The sequence below is a fragment of the Falco peregrinus genome, chromosome 3 (genome assembly GCF_023634155.1).
Source record: "Falco peregrinus isolate bFalPer1 chromosome 3, bFalPer1.pri, whole genome shotgun sequence".
In the NCBI taxonomy this organism is placed as follows: domain Eukaryota; kingdom Metazoa; phylum Chordata; class Aves; order Falconiformes; family Falconidae; genus Falco; species Falco peregrinus.
This window is the reverse complement of record NC_073723.1, coordinates 90,579,186-90,600,279: the sequence shown is the minus strand read 5'-3', so window position 1 is coordinate 90,600,279 and position 21,094 is coordinate 90,579,186. Positions and strand designations below refer to the sequence as shown.

Here is a 21,094-nt window from a genome sequence, read left to right as displayed (position 1 = left end):
CTATAGCAGGGAGTCTAAGGAAAATACTCTATGCCTTTCTGCATCACCTGCGGTACAGAGTACTAGCAGTTTCACAGCTGCCATTTTAGAGACAGCTTCTTCTATCCTAATTAGCATTTATGGATCTTCAAGCAGCAATTAAAAAAAAAACTGCCTAGGTTTTATTGGTTTATAAATAATTCTAAGGCATGCCTTATTATTGTTTGTGGGACACTGGAGTGAAAAATGTGTACAGTTCAAATGCAAATATTGATCTAATTTCTTGCATTGTAGGATAATTAAGCTACAGAGAATATTTAAATAGATAAATAGTGAATCAGAACATTCCTTTGGTGGGAAAATACATGTTTATGCTAATGCTGTCCCCACTTTTTAAAGGTTGCTCCTGGGAATGCAGTCTGCTTTCATATTTTAGCAATGAATGTTAAAGAAATTGTGTTTTATAGCAGGAAAAGGGCTACTCTCATGTAATGGGAACCAAGTTGCTACAGGCATAAGGGAATATTGCACAGATAAAATGGAACCACCACTGTCAGCCATATAAATTACTATAAAAAGGAAACTTTACTACCTTTCTTACAGTTATGATGCCCACTTGGTAATTAGGATCAGTGTTAATATCAAAGACATCCAGTCCATCTCCATCCACAAGGCTGTATTTCATCTCTGCATTAATGCCTTCATCCAGGTCTTTAGCAACCACACGGCCCACAGTGGAGCTGATGGGGGCAGACTCCAGCACACTCATCTGATAATGCTCTGGCGCAAGCAGTAGAGAGGGAGAAGGGAGCAAAAAACAGGCTGTGAAAAGGAACCGAAAACCACAAAGCAGTGCGAAATGCTGATCAGGGCAGGCCACAACACTGCACAGCCTGTAGAGTCTCTGGTACCTTCCCCAAAGCTGCAGCAGAGGTGTGATTCCCTTTTCAAAGCCACAGCCCAACTGAATTGCCTGGGAAAGTTTTATTTAGGTGTTTGTCATATCGATAGGCTTGTTCAATGGGTGCTTTTCAAAACAGCAATATACCTGAAAATGGGAACTTCAGCTAGAAAAATAGGGCAATTAACACTAGTGCTGTTGCAGCTATGATATAAAGCAGGATATGAAACAGATTTAATAGGACAGGCATCTTTTATTAGATCAGTTTGTACGGTGGGAATAAACACAGAAGTTTTGAGCACCACAAATCCCTTCTCAAGTCCATACAAACTTCTTTTCAGCCCTGAACAAGGCTCTGAGAGCTCAGAAACTTGCCTGTTTCTTCCAAATTTATCAGTTACTCTACTAAAATATGCCACCTTTCCCAACAAACCCTGTCTTGAGCACATTTGGTGGATCACTGATTTGCTTAGCAGCAAGGCTGGGGAAAAATAGAGCCGCTATTTTAAAAGTGTGTTTTAAAAATATAAACGTTGTATCTTCTCTTGTATTACTTCTCTGCCATCGTACTTCATGTTCAAACCTTCCTTGCTGCACTCTCTCTGTTGACTCCACCAACTATGGAGCTTTATTTGAGGCAGAAGAACACCAAGGATGGGGTTTGATCTATCCTCATTCTTCTTAATCAAGAGTTTGATATCAAAGTGACAATTCATGCCACTTTCAAAACAACAAAACCAATCGGTAATGGTGCATTTAACAAGTTTCTCTGACAGAAGAAGAAAACTGGAAGTTGAGGCTCCTTGCTGACCTTAGAGAAATCCTTTGATTTAGCAGTGCAATATGCAGAAACAGATGGAGGAGAAAAACCAGCAACAAAAAGAACTGCTGGAGTTTTCATTTCTGAGGTAGATGAGAAAAATGGCAAAACCAAAATGACTATATGATCTGTACCACCAAATGAAAAAGCTTTCTTTAAAAAAAAAGAGAAAAAAAAAAAGAGAAAAAAACCAGTTATATCTTGAAATATCTCGTTCAATCAAACCTGAAAAGTTTCTTTTTAATTTTTAACAGTAATACAGAATTATGTAGATAAGTTTGATCCAAAAGAATTTTAAAAAGAAGGAACAAATTTTAGCAAATTTTGCTTTGAGATTCACTTTTGTAAATGCAAAGTAACATTTCTGATGAGAGTGGAGTTGCCTATTTTTACATTCTGTTAACTGTGGCTGTTACGTATCTTAGTGTTTAACTGCCGACATGGTTTATATGAGCCTTTCCTGGAGAGCAGCCTGTATGGTAACGCACTCTACACGAGCAGCACAGCTACCAGACCTGCGGTGGCCCGGCTGGGGTGTTGAATGAATGAATTACCTTTCAACTTCCAGCACTGCCACATGTCCCTGATCTGACAGACACCCTTTTGGAGACTGGATGAAAAGAGAATCAGGGCAGCAATTAGCAGCCAAAGGCAACGGCCACAAGCAGTCTAGGAACACAAAAGCTCTCCTCCTTTCCTTTTCCTGTAAATTAATTTCCCACCCTCCAAAAGAGAGTTGGCTTTGATGATTTTGGAGGTCAGAAACCTTTACTGAAAGACAAGGTGGTGACTGCTCCGTTTTGACATTTTTCTGAAGAAAAGCTCCTTCAATCAATCTGAAATTCTGCCCATCTTGAATAGTCACTATCCTGACTTTGAAAATGTCTGTAAGGAGAGCAAACAGCAGCCGTGCCACTCAGCCACCCCCTTTTCCCCGTCCTGGCGCGGCGGGTACTCACTCTGTGGGAATCTGGGTGGATTGTCGTTGACATCAGAGAGGGTGATGTTAACTGTGGTTGTTCCAGCTAATCCTCCCAGCTGTCCACCCATATCCTTGGCCTGGATAATCACTTCATAGTATTCTTTTGCTTCTCGGTCCATGTTCATTAGAGCTGTTCTAATTAAGCCTGAGATTGAGGAGGGGGGGAAAGGGGTTTTTGGAACAAAAGAAATGGCAGTTAAAGAGTATACAAACAAGGTGGCGTGCTCTTGCTCCTGCACAGTATTCCTTATGTCAGGAAAGAGACCAAGACTCTGCATTCAGTCTCACCTTTCCTAGCAGAGCAAAACTCCCCCACATTAGATCTAGGTTAACAGAAGGTGTGAATTTTAAAGCCGCCCAGTTAAAATGCATCAGCTCTGGGGCAGGCTGGCTGCTCAGCATGAATACATTGCCTTCCGAGGGAGCCGGGAAAGCTTTTCGGGAGCAGAGTGTGCTGTGCTTACTGAAGGCCCTGCTCAGGATAATGATGTCTGCAGAAAAGTGGAAGCGATGTGCGTGGTTAGAAGACACACTGCGGAATTTTCCAGTGTCCCTGCACACCAGCGCTGGAGGCAGCCTGGCGTACCGGCCCGGGCCTTGCCGGGGCCCCTGGGGGACCGCGCCGGGGCTGCGAGAGCGGAGTGCGGGGAGACACGGCGGGGTCGGGAGCGGGGTGGGGGGCTGTCACCCTGCTCCCCGCACCCTGCTCAGCCTCCCTGGCCTTCAGGGCAACACTACTGCGAGAGAACATGAGGTGGCAGCAGCACTTCTCGTATGGAGCCGGGCCAGGCGGCCGGGCCGCTGCCGCTGGGGACGCGGCGGGGCGGGGGCTCCCGCCGGCCGCGCTGGCCTCGCCTCGGCCCGGCCTCTCGCCTCCCCTTCCCTTGAGCCTCATGTCTGCTGGGGAACGCACCCCTTTCCTTTTCACCCGGCTGCCCCCTGCCCTTCCCCGTGTCTGTCTGCCAGGACGGGTTTCGGGGCTGTCAAACCCCCGGTTCCCCCAGTGCCACCCGCCCCTGCCCGCCCCTGGCCGCTTGGCACCAACCGGGGTCCCGCCGTGGGACAGCGGCAGCGGCTGGTGACAGCCCAGGGACCTACTGCCAGGGGATGTACTGCCAGGGGACACCTCGCAGGGCACTAACGGCCCTGGCCAGACACGGGCTGTGACACATCTGGGGTGCCCTCCGGTGTGGGGGCAAAGACCTGTCAGTCCCCGGCACCATCCCAGCCACATGGCTCAACATACTTGCGCATCAGGACACTATTAACTTGAGTGATCTGCATTTAGTCTTTATTTTTAGCAGAAAGACAATGTATGTGTTTAATAAAAAAGCAGTAAAAAGATATTGCGTTGGCAATTATCACTGCATGTAGAAGGGAAGAAATAGTGACCAGTACTGAACAACTCACAGTGTGCTATTTTAGTCTTGCTACGTGGAGTCTTGAAGAGTCTCATCCTGCAAAGCTGAGTGACTCCCATGAAGTGCTGTAGCTCCTCAACTCCCATGGGTATAAATAAGGTATAAAAATGCTTAGTATTTTGGGAAGCATTTTTTTTCCATGTGCAAATACTTTGTAGGGAATTTCCACTCTCAGCTTGTCCTTAATACAGAACAGGCTAGATCTAAAAAAAGACGTCGGTGCCAAAAAGCCAGGCTTTGTCATGCCTATGTTTGGGGCCCCTTGTCCCTAGAGGGGGCCAGTCCAGGACACCAGAACTCAGAGCCAAGCTGGGGTTCATGCTCCTCCAGACAAGACCCAGAGGACCAGCCACACTCAGCAGGGAGACTGCTGCTGCTGCTGCACACAACTGGTCAGCAAAGAAATGCTGAGGATAGTGATGAACCTTAAAACCTTCCGTAGGGCTATAGGAAAGGCTCAGTTTCTCAGATCTTCCAAAATAAACACGCTGGTACCCTTTCTTTCACCAAACTGAATCAAGTTTGCACTCTTAAAGCAGTAGTAAAGAGGAGAGGTGATGCCCTTTCTTCTCTGTAACAGACAGATGGTTTCTTGGGAAGTGGGAGACTCCGGGGCCTTTGTCTGCTCTGCCTGAGGAGATTTAAATCCATGGTTTTTTACCTTCTAGGGGAATATGATAATGAACAGGCTGTAAAAGTATTCTGGAAAAAAAGGGGAAGGAGGCTCTCGGCTTTCCTTTGAAGCTGTGTCTTCACATATACATTTGTTCAGCACCTGTGAGGCCAGTGACAGAACAGGAATGGGAGCACGCTTCTGGAACCAAGAAGTTGTGTCGGGAGGTGAAGGATAGGGACTCCAAATGCTTCTAGCAGATGAATGTATTGAAATGGGTTGGCTGCTATTGTGTGCTTTAATCACTACTCATTGATATAAAGGAGCTGGTGACAGTTTATGCTCTAGCTCTGTTTTAGAAGAACGTGAGAGCTGCAATTGCATTTTGTGGGTTACCAAGTCCTGCAGGTGGGTTTGCACTGGGGAAGCCGGTGAGAGTCCTGTGCCTTGATGGGGAAATGGTTCCCAGCTCACAACTGCACTCAGCCTAAACCGGTGTCCTGTTGCCTACGTGTAAAGGATGAGGCAGCTCTAGTCACATCCAGAGCTGCAGTTCTAAGTGACTGGGAAATTACTAAGTGGAGAAAAAGACTGTTTCTGGGTTTAAATACCAATCAAGTTCATGATTTTGGACTTAAGGGCCTCTCTTTTGTCTAAGTTGCACTCTAGCGGTTAAATCTGTACTGGATCTGACCCTGGATATTGCTGCTTTGCTTTCCTAGAAATCATTCAGTACTTAGCAAATCTATGACTATGTCCTTATTTGTCTGTGGTTGATCACCTGATTACAAAATGAACATTACTATTTTATTTATATTGTAAAGAGCTGAGGAAATAACATGCCACATAGAACTTTGGCTAGAGCACCTACTCCATAAAGCGCTAGCTTTCAGAAGTAGATTATGCAGTGTTTTTCATTCCCTAGGGCTCAGCAGTGACTATCATCTCATGGGTTTCTGACCTTAGCACTACAGATGCCCTTTAGAAACTGTCAAAACCTGTCAGATTCCTCCTTTGGATATAAACCTTGGATATTCACAGAAAAAGAGAGAAAGCAAGCAAAATAGAGAGGGTGTCCTGCAGATAAATTTAAGGTTACCAAGAACACCCTTCGGTAAAACTGCTCTGGATAACTACATCCTTTAGCTTGTACTTTCCAGTCCTGGTTGGTTCGTAGATTTTTTTTTCCACTAAGCCTTGTTACCAACTACATCTGCTGAAGACACTGTTAAAATGACAGAAGCTAATATTTACAGCACCAAACACACCTAGCTCCTGAGCTGAAGAATATGGTCATTCAGATTAGTGTATCACTGCAGAATGCATGTCCTTCTTCTGGAGCTTATTACAACAGCCTTGCTTTAGCCTTTGCACAGTGCAGCACTATCTTGGCTCCAAGCCATAGAAATATGTTTCTCTGACCACAGCCATGATGCACTCACTGCCTTTTCTTTCTGCTTGAAACTTTTTCTTTTGGTATTCACACTACCTTATTCCCTGATGAAATAACATACCTGTCCGAGAGTCCACAGAGAAATACGGTTGTCCTTGGAGAATACTGTACACTACTCTTGCACTGTTCCCATAGGTTGGGTCATCAGCATCTGTCGCTGTCACCTGGATAACAGAGGTGCCTGACAAAAAAACCCATCAGGTAAGACCTTGTGGGATAAAGAGCTGGCATGAAAAGTACACAGTTTAAAATAAATTGAAATGCTTAACAAGAGCTTTCCAACACTGAACTTCTTCATTTGACACTCATAATGCTTGTACTTACTGCTTATACTTGTGTCTCATTAGCACTAAAGGAATTAATGGGCATAAATTCATCATGCATCCATAAGAAGATATAAAAGAGCAAGTACTCTATGGACCACAGTTACAGAATTGCTGATCTAACAGTACTTCATTATGGTTTGCAGAGAGCTGCTAGTTATATACTGCTTGCTTCTTTTCCCCTTTTCTTGATTTTAAATGTTATTGAAAGGCAGCTTGAACAAGATCTATAGCTATGCTGACATAAATCACAAACTGCTGTAGCGGGCCCATGGATGCTGAATGTTGACTAAGGGATGGAAATTGTACACAAAAAGTGAGTGTGAAGGGATGTATCTCTGAGATAATCTCTCTGTGGGCTTGCAGTTTGCATTGTATGGCCTTAAGGAAGTGCCACCCTGCTGAAGTGCCTTTTGGAATGCACGCAGATGCATACATATATCTTCAATTGTTTTTCAAGGTCTGCTTCCTCTGAAGCTAATAATGACTTGCAGGTGATGTAATTTATCAGGAACAAGGAGAAGGTAAGGCATAACTGTTTGAAATATATGTGAGTTTTGACTCCTTAAAATGTCAGACAATGCCTTTATGAATGTATTAGCCTTCTACGTAATGTTTTGTGTTAGAAACAAATCCAGCATTACTAGATAGCACTGGAAAATAAATCTGAATTCAAGCTAGCTGTTACCATTAGAAAGTTTATTTCTGAATGGAACTTTTGTATTAGATGCTTGTCTCTATGTCATCATAATACTGAAGAATGAGAAGCTGAAGCGTATCTGTAACTTCAGGGCATGAGATTTATGTGGTATTGTTATCTCTGCAGTGATGTCACAGAGCCACAAAGCAATAAGCAACTCCAAAAGAGAGAAAACAGGCCAGAAAAGCAGTATTTTATGTGACTGTTGGATTTGTTATACGGCAGTGGTTTCTCCTGCCTTGTGTAGGTAAAAAGGCTGCTGTTTGTCTTCTGCACTGCAATAACAGGACTATCTTTGACATGATCCCATTCTACAAAAGCCGAGAGCAAACAGTACCAGAAGCTTGGGATCCACTGAACTGTGTTTAGCACAGGCTTACACAGATTGGAAGGACAGAAGCTGCTAATAATTGTTGTCATGTCTCCATGACTTCAAGGGCTCCTGGACAGTATCTCAGCTCTCAGTGTGAACTAGAAGAGGTTCCTAAAATGTCTTATTTTCTGGATGGTGGTGGTTGTCTAATGGTCATTACTATGGCTACCGTCTGATGGCAGGGGAAAAGGGGAAAAGGGGCACTGCATTACTGCAAGTTGGTGGATGGCATCTTCAGCTCTCTTGCTTCACTTGGCATGTTTCCTTTCAGAGGGGGCCAGGTGATGGTGGTATAGAGCCTCGGATTCCCCTTCTGCAGCAAAGCACCCCGGGGAAAGCTCTCCTGTCCTGCAGCTCCTGCGCAAGGGGCAAAAGCTGAGTCCAAGGAGTCAGGAAATTTTTGTTTCGGTGACCATCTCTGATTTGCTTATAGGGGGAAAAGAGTCCACAAAATCTGCCTTACCCACAGGTGACATTTCTGGAACAGAGGCTATGTAAGGTCCATCCAGGAACTTGGGTTCATTGTCATTGATGTCTTGGATTTTGATGATGAACTCTGACTCTGGCTCCATCGGCCGGCCAGTTCGCCTGTCCAGGGCCTGTGCTCTGAGGGTGTACTGTGATCGTTCTTCCCGGTCCAGTCGCTGAATGGCATGAATGTCCCCCGTCGTGTCATCGATTGTAAACACAATGCCAGCTCCCTCTCCTGAAAGGATGTATTTGATTGAACCGTCTCCCCTGTCCATGTCAGAGTGGAGCTGTAGAAAGGAACAGGATTCAATTAGACCACGAGCTGGACAAGCAGCTTCTGAGAAGCACTAAGCACATGAGCATCCTGAGGATTTTGGTCTTACTCTTGGGGCGCACAAGCTGATTTTAATGAACTCGTTTTGCTGAAAGAGGCAAATACCCAGTAAAGTCTGTATCACAGAGTTGCAATTAAGAACCCTCTCCTTTCTTCCCATTTCAGCACCCACAGCTGTGCCAGAAGAAAAGGCAGAAACAACCCAAACAGGACTAGGCTCTGTGCCTTCTTGAAATCTCACTCAACACAGCAATTATCTTTTGCCTGGTTGCAATGGCTGTTGAGAAGGACTCACTGCCAGGCTTGCGTGGCTTAAGAGGAGTCAGATATTCCAGGGACAGCATAATGTCAAGGCAGATAAGGCAGATCTGTCTGGGATCAATGGGAAAGCAGAGTGGGAGAGCTACTCAGTAATTGTAATGATTCAGAAATCACTTAATTTTTTTTCTATGAAAATTTTGCCAATAAAATTAGGCTGGATTCTTTACATCTTCAGGAAAGAATTATTGTGGAATGGTAGGTAATGTAAGCAGTGAGGAACATTTGATTGTGTCTGTGGCAGGCTGTAGAGATGAGAGGCATCCCAGATTTTCTAGGGAATTAGCAAACGGATTTATTGCATGACTGCTAATTAGTTCTGAGCAGCCACAGATAGCTGTGAATGCAACAGAAGAAAAGTAAATGCAGTGCTAATTATCATCTAAAACAGAGAAACAAATCATCCTGGGGACTACCATTCTGTTATACACCTGGTTCCCGTGAAATACTGGAATGACTATCAAAAGACAAACAAATCACTTAATTTCACTCACACTAAGAAGATACTTAATGGTATGCTCATACTTCCATGCTTTTGAGGAATAGAAAGTAAAGACCAATGCCTAGAGATGGCATTGGTTCAGTCCCAAAAGACAGGAATGCAATAGGCTTGAGGTGCAATAATCAAAACAGGATTTTCAAGAATGGTTCAGGTGTGAATACTGTTTTCCAGTGAGATTGTCATTTTGATAAATGAAAAAAGAATAGATAAATAATAATAAAAAAGTGTTCAAAGTGAGCTGGATTCAGTTAAGCACATTTTTAAATGCATGTATGAGCTAATTAACTTAAGAAATATGGTCAGAATTAAGCTTGTGTTTAATGCTTTTGTGAGCTCAAAGGGCACATGTGAAAAACTGGAGCATGGGGCCAAACATAAGTAAGCATTTGTACTGGAGAGAAAAATCTTGGAAAAATAAACAATATGTGAACACAGGATTGGTAGTATTTGAAGAAAGAATCTAAGGACGAATGGGAAATTTGTGTGGAAAAGCAGAAGTGAATCTTGCACTCGATTACAGGCTATTCTGTCAAGAAAGAAAGAATACATCTCACCTCTGAGCTATTTAAAAACACACTAAAAACTATACAATAACTTACCACACAGGAAAAAGTTTAATACGGATGTGGACAAATTGGCTTATCTGACCAAAGCATCTCTAATGCCAGTGAATCAGCTCTTCAGTTGTTTTAGGGCACACGGTCCCATCAACTTGGGAGCTGAAAGACCATTTTGCCCAGTGAAGGGTCTGGTTGGAAGATGCCCATTCTCTGGAGGCTGTTTTCCTTATCAGCCTCTCAGAGTGCAGCACATGACCTACACAAAACTTGGGCCTACTCCTGATTTTAGGGTAGGACTGATTTCAGCTGAGGTGGGATCAATATGGTTTAGTATGGCAAGTCCCACCCTGAAGATAGGTCTGTACATAGGTGGCCCACTGACTCTTCATGACTGCTGGGACACTGAGGACCAAGGGCAGCAGCACTGCAACGTGGCTGCAAGAGCTGAAGGTGCAGGTTGGACAACTGCTGTGTCGGGTCATGGATATGTCATTTCATTGCTTTGCCCCTGGTCTCTGCAGTGGCTACTGCATCTGAGAGACATCAGTCCTTTGGAGGAATGCTGGCAGCTCTCAGGTGATATATCAGCTAAATGGAGGAAGAACAAGCCCAGATAAATTTGGCACTGGCAAACAGTTGAAATTAGATGACTGCCATGTGTATTAATTCACATGCAGGCGCCAGGACTGCAAACTGGTGTATCTTCTGAAAACACCATCTTGTGATTAATTTAAAAAAAAGACAGTGGTTATCATTATTTACCCTAAACACCCATAACTCAGAGATTATCACTGTAGGAGCTAATAAACAGGATGCTTCCAGAAGGACGACACTATTATAACTTTCCGAATTGATTCAGAACCACAAAGCTACCTCTTGGGCATTTGTTTTAGTGCATCAGTGTGTCAGTGAGAGAATGCAGCTGCTGAGACAGATACAGATGTTAGACCTGTTTGGGGAATTAGAGCTGGGCCTTATGGAAGAAAATGTGTTCTGGAACATCAACAAGTCTTCATTAAATAAGAGAAAAAGAAAGCAAAAGAAAGAAGAAGAAGTCAAAGTCAAATTCAAAGTCAAAGTCGAAGAAAACGCAAAGGCAAAGAAAAAGTGAAAAAGAAAAGTAAAAGAAAAATAGGAAAGTAAAAAAGTAAAAAGGAAAAGTTGTTAAAAAATGAAAAAAGAAAAAGAAATGAAAGAAGAAAACATCTTTTAAAATACCAGAAGGTGTTGGGGAAAGTTCAGAAGACTTAGAAGAAGATACTAAATCAGACTCATGGGTTAAATTACACCTTCTTTCCAAAGCCCTATTTGGAATGAATACAGTCATGTAGGGAGCAAACAAGGAATGGACATGGCACACTAATAAGAATTTGGGAGTACAAGAAGTTCTCTGTCTAACTGTGATTTGTTAAAAACATTGGGTCTCAACCAAGGCTAGGCAGTAAGAAATGCTAGAGGCACTTTTGCAGCTTCTTGTGTAACCTGCTTTTTCTAGACAAGGCAAAAAAGAGCATAAAAGACATAATACTGCCAGACTACAATAAATCTGAAAGAATTTGGTGTCTGAAGGGACCGAAGCTCACACCATTGCTCACACCAAACCCCATATCAGGATGCTGCGGTTTGGAGTGTACATAGAAGTCACTGTGTTGGAAAGGAGATCCAGTTTTAATTTGAATCTGTTTTATGGGTGGTGCAATAAATCGTGCTGCCATGTGACTGACACAGAAGTAGGAGGAATTAATTTGTACCATCTCCTCCATATTAAACAATGGACTATGGGAGGAATAAAGTTAATAACTCCTGAGAAACTGTTAACTGTGTCAACCTGGATTGCTTCTTTTGATGAAGATAGTACAAAAGATTAAGGAGGCTACATCTGCATCTGAACAACACATTTCCCAGCAAAAGGGCATGTGGAAGAGAGTGGTGCTGTTGAGGGCATCTAAGGGAGGACTCTTGTAGCTTTACTTACTGGGCTGCAACTCCATCCTTGATGTGTTCTTCCTTCTCTACCTCCAGGGAGGTAGCACCTGCAGTGGATTTTTGTGAGGATGCATGAATGAGTGTGGTTGATCTGCAGTGATAGTCTGTAGAAAGGATGCATTTTATTCATCCTTCAGCTGATGTGGTTCAAATGCCTCTTTCCTTTGAAACAGGGTTAGGGAGTTTCCAACATGGCAAAGTGGTAAAGTCTGTCCCCAGTTCAACTACTGACACAGTTTAGGCTGCTGGATGAATGCGGAAACTACCTGCTGTAGCACACGTGAGAGCTTTGGTTTCCCTAGCCTATTAGCCAATAGTGGCTATCTCCAGGAAAGCTGAAGCCTCGTCTTTATTTGTGACAGGACCAGGAAGCCTCTGAAGCTGAAATACTTTAAATTAGGATCATGAACACTGGAGAAAACCAGAAATTGTACTGACTTCAACTCAGGAAGCTTCTTTGCATTTCCCTGTCCAGAAGATATTTTGCACCTTTCCTTACACTTATGTAGGAAAGTACATTTTTCATAGCAGCCTCGAAAAATCATATTAGGCTAGCCTGGACCTATGGTTCAAGTCAAGGTGCCTTATGGGTTGCTCCAGTCATACATAGCTTGCCAGAAACAGCTGCACAAGAGCATCAGAAGAGCCCGTCTCTTACGGGAAGCCTTTAGAATAAGAAGTAAATACACCTCGATCTATGCTGTGCACTCTTTCTCCTTCTGACATGGGCTTGGAGAAAGCAGATGGATAAAAGCCAGGCCTGGCTAGAGGGATGATGCAGGGTGTGGTGGTGGTGTCAGCTGGAAGAGGCTCTGCCCAGCCGGCTGTGGGACCCAGGGATGCTCGGGGGGCTGGTGCCGGCAGCAAGCAGTAGGCTGGGAGTCCTCCTGCACCTCTGTCCTGCTCTGCGCCAGGCCTGCCAGGGCTAGTTCTGAGTCAGCCCGTGGTGACTCAGGCTGAAAAATTTCTGGCTTGCCAGAACAATTAATTCAGCCCACAGTCTATTCCCTGCTGACCCCTTCCCTAAGGACCTCTAAGACAGAGGCAGCACAAATGCAGGTGGGGCGGCGAATCGCCGTGGGCTGCAGCTTCTGAAGCAGCCCCCACTACATTCATCCCATCGCATGGCCAGCTGCTCTACACCCAGTTCAGGGGTGGGAGAAAGGAAATGTTTGACCCACAGAGGTCCATTTTGGCAGCAGAGTTCCCTGGTGTCTGATCTACCCAGAGCAGTGCAGAGCTAGGAGGCTTTCAGAGAGATCCAGCCGTGTCAGCTCAGCAGTGCATGGGGCTAATTGGCCCTGTTTGCAAGTTAATTAGCCCTTGCACACCCCCGTGTTAACACAGCCGTGGCGTAGATGGTGTTGGAGAGCGCTCAGTCACGGCAGCTTGGCCTTTGTGTGGTGGACACAGACCATGAAGAGTCAGTCTCCTCTGCTTCCCCCGCTCAGAAAAGCTGAGCCGCCGTGAGCTCAAGAGTGCCTCTGACCGTGCCAAGTTTTTGTGCTCCTAATGATGCGATCGAGTCTAAACCAAAAGAGTCAGTTTCTTCCAGTGCTTGTTTTAGCTAAAATTCAGCTCACAGTGCATGTCTGGAGTCACTTCAGATGAAACACAGTATGTGAAATAGTATGCCTGGCCCTTGTTCTAAAGCTGGGAATTGCATGAAAACAAATATTAATTTCTTTAATCAATAGAGATATCAAGAGCTGAAAAGCTAGGTGCAGAGATGAATGAAGACTAATGAGGTCTCATTTAGCAGCAATCACTAGTAATGCCACCTCTGTGGGAGGAAGGAGAGCACATCTTGCTGTCAGTCACGCAGGGACAGATCAGGAGGAGGTCTTTTGAAGCCCATGGATTCATTTTGATTTATACCGGTGTGACTGAGGGCCCAGTTTAGCTCCCTGGGGTTGTAAAATGATAAATACAAGTCCAAAATGTGCCTCTGGGTATGTGATTATTCTTTTTCTTTCTTTCTTTTTTTTTTTTTCTTTTTTTCTTTTTTTTTCTGCAGATGGATAGCTTGGAAGGAAAGCAGGAGCCTTGGTCATCCAAAACAAGCAATGAAATCTGAAATAATTGTTTTCTGACATCCTGTCTTAGTACTTAAATTTTCACATCAATCTGTATGTAGTCTGCACACATTGTAGTGGTATCTGATATTCTAGGCATGTTAAGTCTTAACTGTATTGTTCAAACACTTAATCATACTAACTCTCCCCCTCCCCACTTTTTTCATATTCTTTACCTTGGTGTAGACTAGAAGCAAACTCAGTGTTGACCATAACCCTTTGAATAACAGGGTCAATACCTTAAACAATTTAGAATCTTTAAAAACAGTCAGAAAACAGACAAAGGAGGATGGTTATAGGGAGGCAGATTGTGATGGCAGACATCACTGGTCTGATTTTCATCAGCTTGTTCCTCAAGGAGCTGCAGAAAAGTGAATGCAAAATACTACCAAGTAGATGGGGTGAGCTTAAGGATCAATTTTACACATATCTGTTCCAATGTATAGGTTCTTGGGTTATAAGTGATCCAAACCCAGGACCTGTCATGGTTGGATTTAATGACCTGTCCTTCTGCCCTTCTAGATCTGCAGCAGCTTCTCAGTAGTCCACAGAATTAGCCTGTGGTCAACCTGTGGCAAGCAAGAAGAGACTCTGGCCATACAGATTTGCAGAAAATAAAAATTGAAATGTCAGTTTTCAAGAGAAACTGGCTATTTAATTTGACTGTGAGTTTCAGTATCCAGCAGACTTGATCACAGACAGAAACACGATCACAAACTCCTCCTTTCTTTCCTGATCCTCACATGCCAATATAACCTCACTTTGCCTTGACATTGTAGGTGTCCCTGGAAAGATCATTGCAGATTTTCTAACGCCACCTCAATTACAGATGATGATTGATGCAGCAGATCTCTTTGAAATAGGCAAATATACTGAAAGCCCCTTGAAACAGAGATTCTTCCCAAATGAAGGTGACACTGGACAAAAGTTCTTGGGAGCAGAAGTGAAATTAATGTGGATAAAGTCACTGCCAGAAAGAAGGTAACTTAGAGAAATTTCCCATGTTTCACCATGGTCAACAGATACACAGCTCTAAACACTCCGCTAGGTATCCTCCTGGTGCAGGTCTTACCTTCCCCACGTAGAGAGGGTCAGTTCCTGTGTACTCCTCCAGAACGAAGAACTGGTTCCACACCCAGCTCCGCTTCATACGCTGATGCAGCTTGTCTGACAGGTTGTCTTCTTGCCCTTCAGTGAGGGGCCTGGCACTTCCTGACAGCACAGTTGTAGTAAGGTCCAGCAGTCCCCAAAAATACAAGGAGATGCCAAGTCCAAGCAAGTTCTTTGCATTGCTCATTCTACCTGAAGTCCACATCCGTATACTAGGGGTGGCTTAAAAGTCAAAACACAGTATCTTAGGTCCCTCAAGAAGAAAGTAGGTCCTGTGTGTAGTTCTTTGAAATGTCCAAGAGAGATCCTGGTTCTGAGAAGGTAGTCTCCTGTAAAGTTAAAGGAAATTCATAGGAGGATATTTTTTTCCCCAAGGTAAAAGAGTTTCCTCAAAAGGCAAATGTCCTATAAAATATTTAATCTTCTATATAAAAATATAGTATCAGGATGCACACCTTCTGAAACTAGGAATACTATTACCATACAAGCTGCAGAACTGGAGCCTTAGGTACAAGAATCATCAGGGTTTAGTCAATAAGTAAGAGTTCTCTACTTTGCTAACTTAGCTGTAGTGTTGCTTTATGGTATTGATTGGCATGAGTTAAGTGCATATGCTTTAGAAATATTTATGACCAGAAGTCCTTAGAGAATATTTAAAAACAGTTCACTCTGGAAAGTTGTAATAGCTGGTGAACACTTTTTGGCAACTGTCTTTCTCCTTCCGTTTGGAAACTGTCATTGTCATTACACACACGTGTACGCACACAGTCTGCTTAAACACAGATATTATTGCTATATTGCAAACCTTGAATATAAATTCTTGCAACTCCAAGTTATTTCTAATATTAATTATTCTTTCAACACACACACACACCCCTGCCCCTTGCTTGAATTGAGGTTTCACACTCAGCTGCCTTCCTCTGAGGAGCTGACTGCTGCTACAAATGCAACATTTCTAGAATCTGAATGGTCAGTTAATCATTTTATAACCCACAAAAGGTTTCACAGTGCTGATGGTCACATGCTATTGTGTGATATGTCCAAGCAAGTCAAGCTAACACATTTTTTCCTCCATAAGCCTGAAAGACCCATTTAAGCAGAGGAATGCTGACCTCTACCAGAGGACACTTTCTCATCAGTCTAGGATCTTTTGTTGTCATGAAGTCAGTGTAGCTGGTGGCTTCACTCCAGGCTACAGATTGCAGCAAACCTTTCCTTCACCATTTTTATGAGTTTAATGATGTGGTGCTGCACTCAAATTACTCTGTTGAAACACTCCATACATTCTCTGTGGGCCTAGTATTTTTGCTGTTCTTTTTAAGAACTCTTCTTCCCCTTTTCAGGACAGACTCATTAGGAAACGCGTATGGGACTCTGCGGCTTAAGCAAGTAGTTCATGCTTCATTTTATTGCTGTTCTGTACGTAAGTCTTTAAGCTTAATTAATTCTTTTATCCTGTGGAAATAAAATGTAGCAGGAGGTGTCTGTCAAATATTTCTAATTGAAATCCTCAAAAGATCTCAAAATCATAAAAAATATTTTAAAGAGTTGCATGATAATATTTTGAAGTGAAGACAGAGACAATGCAATGTTTTCAACAAAAAAGAAAGTGTTTGAAATTTTCTCAGCATCCAAGCTGGTGCGACTGGAGGGTTGGGTACACTTAGAAATCTACTGAAAGAGAAATTCAGAATTTAATCCAAAAGTTGGTTGAAATCTGAAAAGGCAGCTTAAGTTTGAAATAGATGCCCACAGGGGAAGTAAAGACAAAAGAACTATCTTAGCATAATTTCTATACAAAATAATGTTTCCAAGTATAAAGCCCCCAAGGAATATGACTGCACAGTGCTGCTAGTCTATACAGATGTGAAGTGTAGCAAACAACTAACAGGTCCTTTACCTGGAAAAGTTTACAACCTAAGGCTCAATAGATACAACAAAGAATGGACAAACTTTAAACACAGAACATGGTAAATCTCTTCTAAGCAGAGCAATGTACAGAACTGCTGGTTCTTTAGACATTGGCTGCATAGTGTGCTACGGCTTATTGTCTGCAAAGCCAAAGAATGGGGATTTATCTAAGCAGTACAAGCCCAGAAGGACCATGGTAATCTCTGCGTGTCTGTCACTTCATGAAGAAGCTGGCAGCTGTGAGAGGCGGGGACGAGGCTCAGCTTGCTGGATACCCACAGCCAAAGGGGTCCAAGAGCTGTGTGTGCCATGCTTGCCTCTGTCCTGTGCATCCTTAGCTCCCAATAGCCAATAATATACCTTTGCACTGGGCAAGGAGGCTGAAGTCCTCTTCATATAATAGACATGTCCACCTTGCTCTTAGTGTGTTGCCAACAGTAAGATTTTCTTAGCAAAGTCAGGGGGACATTATTGACAACCCATGTTTTGCTGGCAAGTAAATGTGGGGAAGGGCCTCCCACCACCCATCAACATGATTTGAGGGAACGCAACATTACCTCGGGCATACAACAGGAAGGGAGAGCAGGGGCAAGCTATGATCCACAGCTCAGGTCCTGCCTGAAGTTCTTACTTTTAAGAAATTCCGCCTACTGTACAAGTCAGTTACATTTTTGTTCATGTGACAAAAGAGGTGATACAACATGATGGACCAATTCCTGTGGCAACGAGAATTGTGTTTGCAGGTGAACTCCCAAACCACCAGTTGAAAACTAATGGTGCCAGATGTCTCCCGCAATTCAGCTCAGCCAACAAAGATTGACAATGCTCAGGCAAGACATGTTTAAATGAACTTGCAGTTACCAGTATACCTGTAATGATGCAATGGCAAAAGAAATCTGATAATCAGGATGTTTTTTCTGCACATATCAGCAGAAAGAAAAGTAAGTAGAAGCAGTGAAATAAAGGTCAAAAGTAGGGACATAAATGCTTCAGGCTTTCTGTGATAACAGCTTTTATCATCTGAATGTCACTCAGCATCACAGTGCATTCCATGAGGAACCTTTCTTGAAAACAGTGTGCAACTCAGCGGCCCTCAGAAGTAACGTCCCTAAGAGCATTTCCTTTTCCCAACGCAATCTCTTTCTGGGGTATCAGCAGCTATCAGGAAACTCACCACTAAGTAATGTGAAGTCTTGTAAAAGGATGTTCCTTCCCTGAGTACCAGTAATTTCTCCATTTGTGCCAGCCCATGGTGACATGGTCATATATTTTTGTAGGAATGGAAGAAAGCCTTAGTGCTGAGGTGGCACAGAATTTTTTTTTTTTGTTAATATCAGTTTCTGATGTCTCATGCCTTTTCAAAACTGTGAGCAAGCAGGCTCAAACTCATCACACTTTGCTTCTCGTCTAAAGGCAAATTACTGCTATTAATAACAGTGTTTAATCAAGAATGGTTCCTCTATCTCTACGGCTGAAGGAGAATGAGATTGTTTTTTCTGCCTCAGGTCCTCAGCTGGCATTAAAAAAATGAAAAAAGACCTTTGTTAACTTCTGGCCTGAGGTGCTGCTGATCTCTCTGGGCCTCTTTCCCCACAGCTTCACCAACCCCAGGTGTGTGCGGTTGGCCCCTGGATCTGCAAGACATACTGATCAAGTAAAGTATTTCTCAGCGGTGTAAAAGGCACTCAGGTACATCTAGGGGTTGAATTGTGTGGTAGCACAAGTGACAGCTGAGCTACAGTTAAGGTCATGCATGAAGACTGAGTCTTTCATGCAGACCGCTTCTCCACCAGCTGAGTGTGACGGATGAGTGTGGGGTCACTCGGACTGCAGACATGACAGTTGGCTAGGATGATAGCCATATGCTTTGAGCGTGCTAGCTTGGTGGGATCCCCAGCCTTAAGTGGATCTTAGTAGTTTTCGATGCAGACAGATGATGCAGGCTTTGAGGCAGAGTCTGTTCTTCTGCCTCAGGCCAGGTATTTTCTTGCAGGGACATCAGGGGGACCAGTCATCCAGGAAGGCACTGCTTGGCGTGACTGAGTGAGGCAGAACTGATCTTTTAATGTTCTCTTAATGCAAGTTGTTTCTCGGAGCCCTTCAGAATGGGTTCTTAAGGACATCTGCAAAGATGGAATTGATGAGCCTCTGTTTGTCATATGAAATACCTTATAGAAACATGTTTCATGGCTCAGCTTGGGGATGTGTAAAGGATTTGAAGGCAGTAAAGGGAGGGAAATCTTGTTTTCCTTGCTCACGCAAAAAAATTATTCAGCCCAGGAAGACTACATGACCAAAATCTTTGGGGTGTTTTATTTTTCAGGAACAATTTAGGTCTTTCAGAGCCCAGTTCATTACCCACAGCTGAGCAGTCCATTGTAATAGCCTTAACTGCATCTGTACGCTTTAGATCTCTGACCCTGAGTGAACGTCTTTCTTGCCCCTGTTTTCGTGATGGATATTTGATTACCAGCTCAGCTGTTTAGGTTACTTTCTCTGCTCTTGCCTTGCCAACATTGCTGAAAATCCCTTTTCTTGTCACTCAAAAGTTACAAATATGGCTTTTGGCTTCATAAAGACCTGTGAAGATCTGCTTGAACTCTGTGCAGCTGGTGGCCTATACATCGTACAAAGGAACTAGCTAATTGTTCTACTCAAGAGAGTCACAATAATGCACTTTCCACCAATGCAAATACAATTTATCTTTTAGCTCGTACTATGAATTAAAGTAGGTGTATTCCAAGCATGAGCTGCTCTTTATGCTCCAATTTTAAAGATATTCCCACCCCCCCACCCCCCGCAACACACAGTCTTGTCCTGTAATTAAACTATTCTTTATTGAATATCTAATTCTGGGCAAAGATGAAAAGGAAAAAAAAATCTGCCAGAACCAACTTGTAGCATTTCTTGCAAAGTGACCTATTTATTTTGTTAATTCTGAAGAGAACAGCATTTCCAAAAGAAGGATAAAAATATTAATAGCTTGGATGACCATATGGGCATCCAAAAAGTGCCACTGGGATTGCAATGTATTGTTCTCAATACATATTTGCATAAATGCCAAGGATTTTATAGTCAAAAAGTTCAGACTTGAGAAGGTTTATACACATGTTGAGCAAGTGGTATCCCAGAAAGCTGGTGGACTATTTGCGTTCATAAAATTAATTACATGCTTATATCTTTTACACCTGATTCTTCCAATGGATTTTGCTGTGCAGACCCAGCACTCATGTAGAATGCTACAGACTTTAGTGGAACATGTGAAGGCACATGGCCTGAGCAGAGGCAATTCATCTGCAGGAGACATATTACATGGAGAAAGTGGGGAAGCAAGAGGCAATCACTTTTAAATTCCTTCCTCCACTTTCTCTGTACATAAATACAGAAATACATGTGATATTTCTAATATATATATGTAAATGTTTCTTAGCAGCACATCATTGTATTAGGGATATGTTAATGGAAAATTATTTCGTGTTTAATGACACATTTAGGGAGCTTTCCCCTCCTATTTTGCCAAAAGAAACCACTCAGTAATGACCACAGTAGGAAGAAATTAAATTTGGGTGAAAAGCAATTCTCCAAGTGAGCTATTTACCTTGTTCCTTGAATGTCTTGTGATACTTTAAACCCAAGGTGGGGGTGTGAGTGTTGCACAGTTTTTTACCACCCATTAAATGGATTATTCCTTTATGTTTTTACAGATTACTTCTTAGGTTTCCCATACCCTTCATTGCTCACAGCTTTGTCATGAAATGCCTTTGAAAAAAACAAAACAAAACAAACCCAAACCCAAAACCCAGTAGGCTGTATTCTGTACAAGGCAGGCTACCCGCAACAGGTGCCTAACACCAGCCTCCAGGGATGGAGTCTCCACCGAGCCAGGATCTAAAATCTCTTAAGCAATTTATGCGATACTTGTCTCCTAATGCTTATGTTTGCAGTACCTAAGTTAGTACTTCTAAACAGCTTGTCTGATTACAGTCCTAAACGTTTTTGTACTGCTTCCAGAACTTTATATGTTTTATCTCTGGACCAGGCCCGTCCTACTGTTACTATTACCTATTGCTATACTTACTAGGCAAGTTTAAATTAAAAGGAAAAATCTAGAGGCATTTGATATTTTTTCTTGAAAATAGGCTGGGCCTGAACATGTATTTTTATTTTCACTTCATTTTTCTGAGATTTTCATAAACACAATGAATCTTGACAACATACCATATGGTGCATAAACATTAATTCAGGATACAATCCATTGTCAT

The 21,094-nt window shown here is 42.9% G+C and overlaps 1 protein-coding gene across 1 annotated transcript in view; it reads right to left on the bottom strand.

Moving 5' to 3' along the window:
- CDH20 (cadherin 20) overlaps positions 1-21,094 on the bottom strand; it is a 116,668-nt gene that overhangs the window by 21,216 nt on the left and 74,358 nt on the right. The window contains exons 2-6 of the mRNA XM_027795734.2: positions 14,884-15,250; positions 8,029-8,323; positions 6,231-6,350; positions 2,660-2,827; positions 572-759 (exon numbers count right to left, since the gene is read on the bottom strand). Of these exons, the coding sequence (XP_027651535.1) occupies positions 572-759; positions 2,660-2,827; positions 6,231-6,350; positions 8,029-8,323; positions 14,884-15,126 (1,014 nt within the window). The 5' untranslated portion in view covers positions 15,127-15,250. The remainder of the gene's footprint in view (positions 1-571; positions 760-2,659; positions 2,828-6,230; positions 6,351-8,028; positions 8,324-14,883; positions 15,251-21,094) is intronic.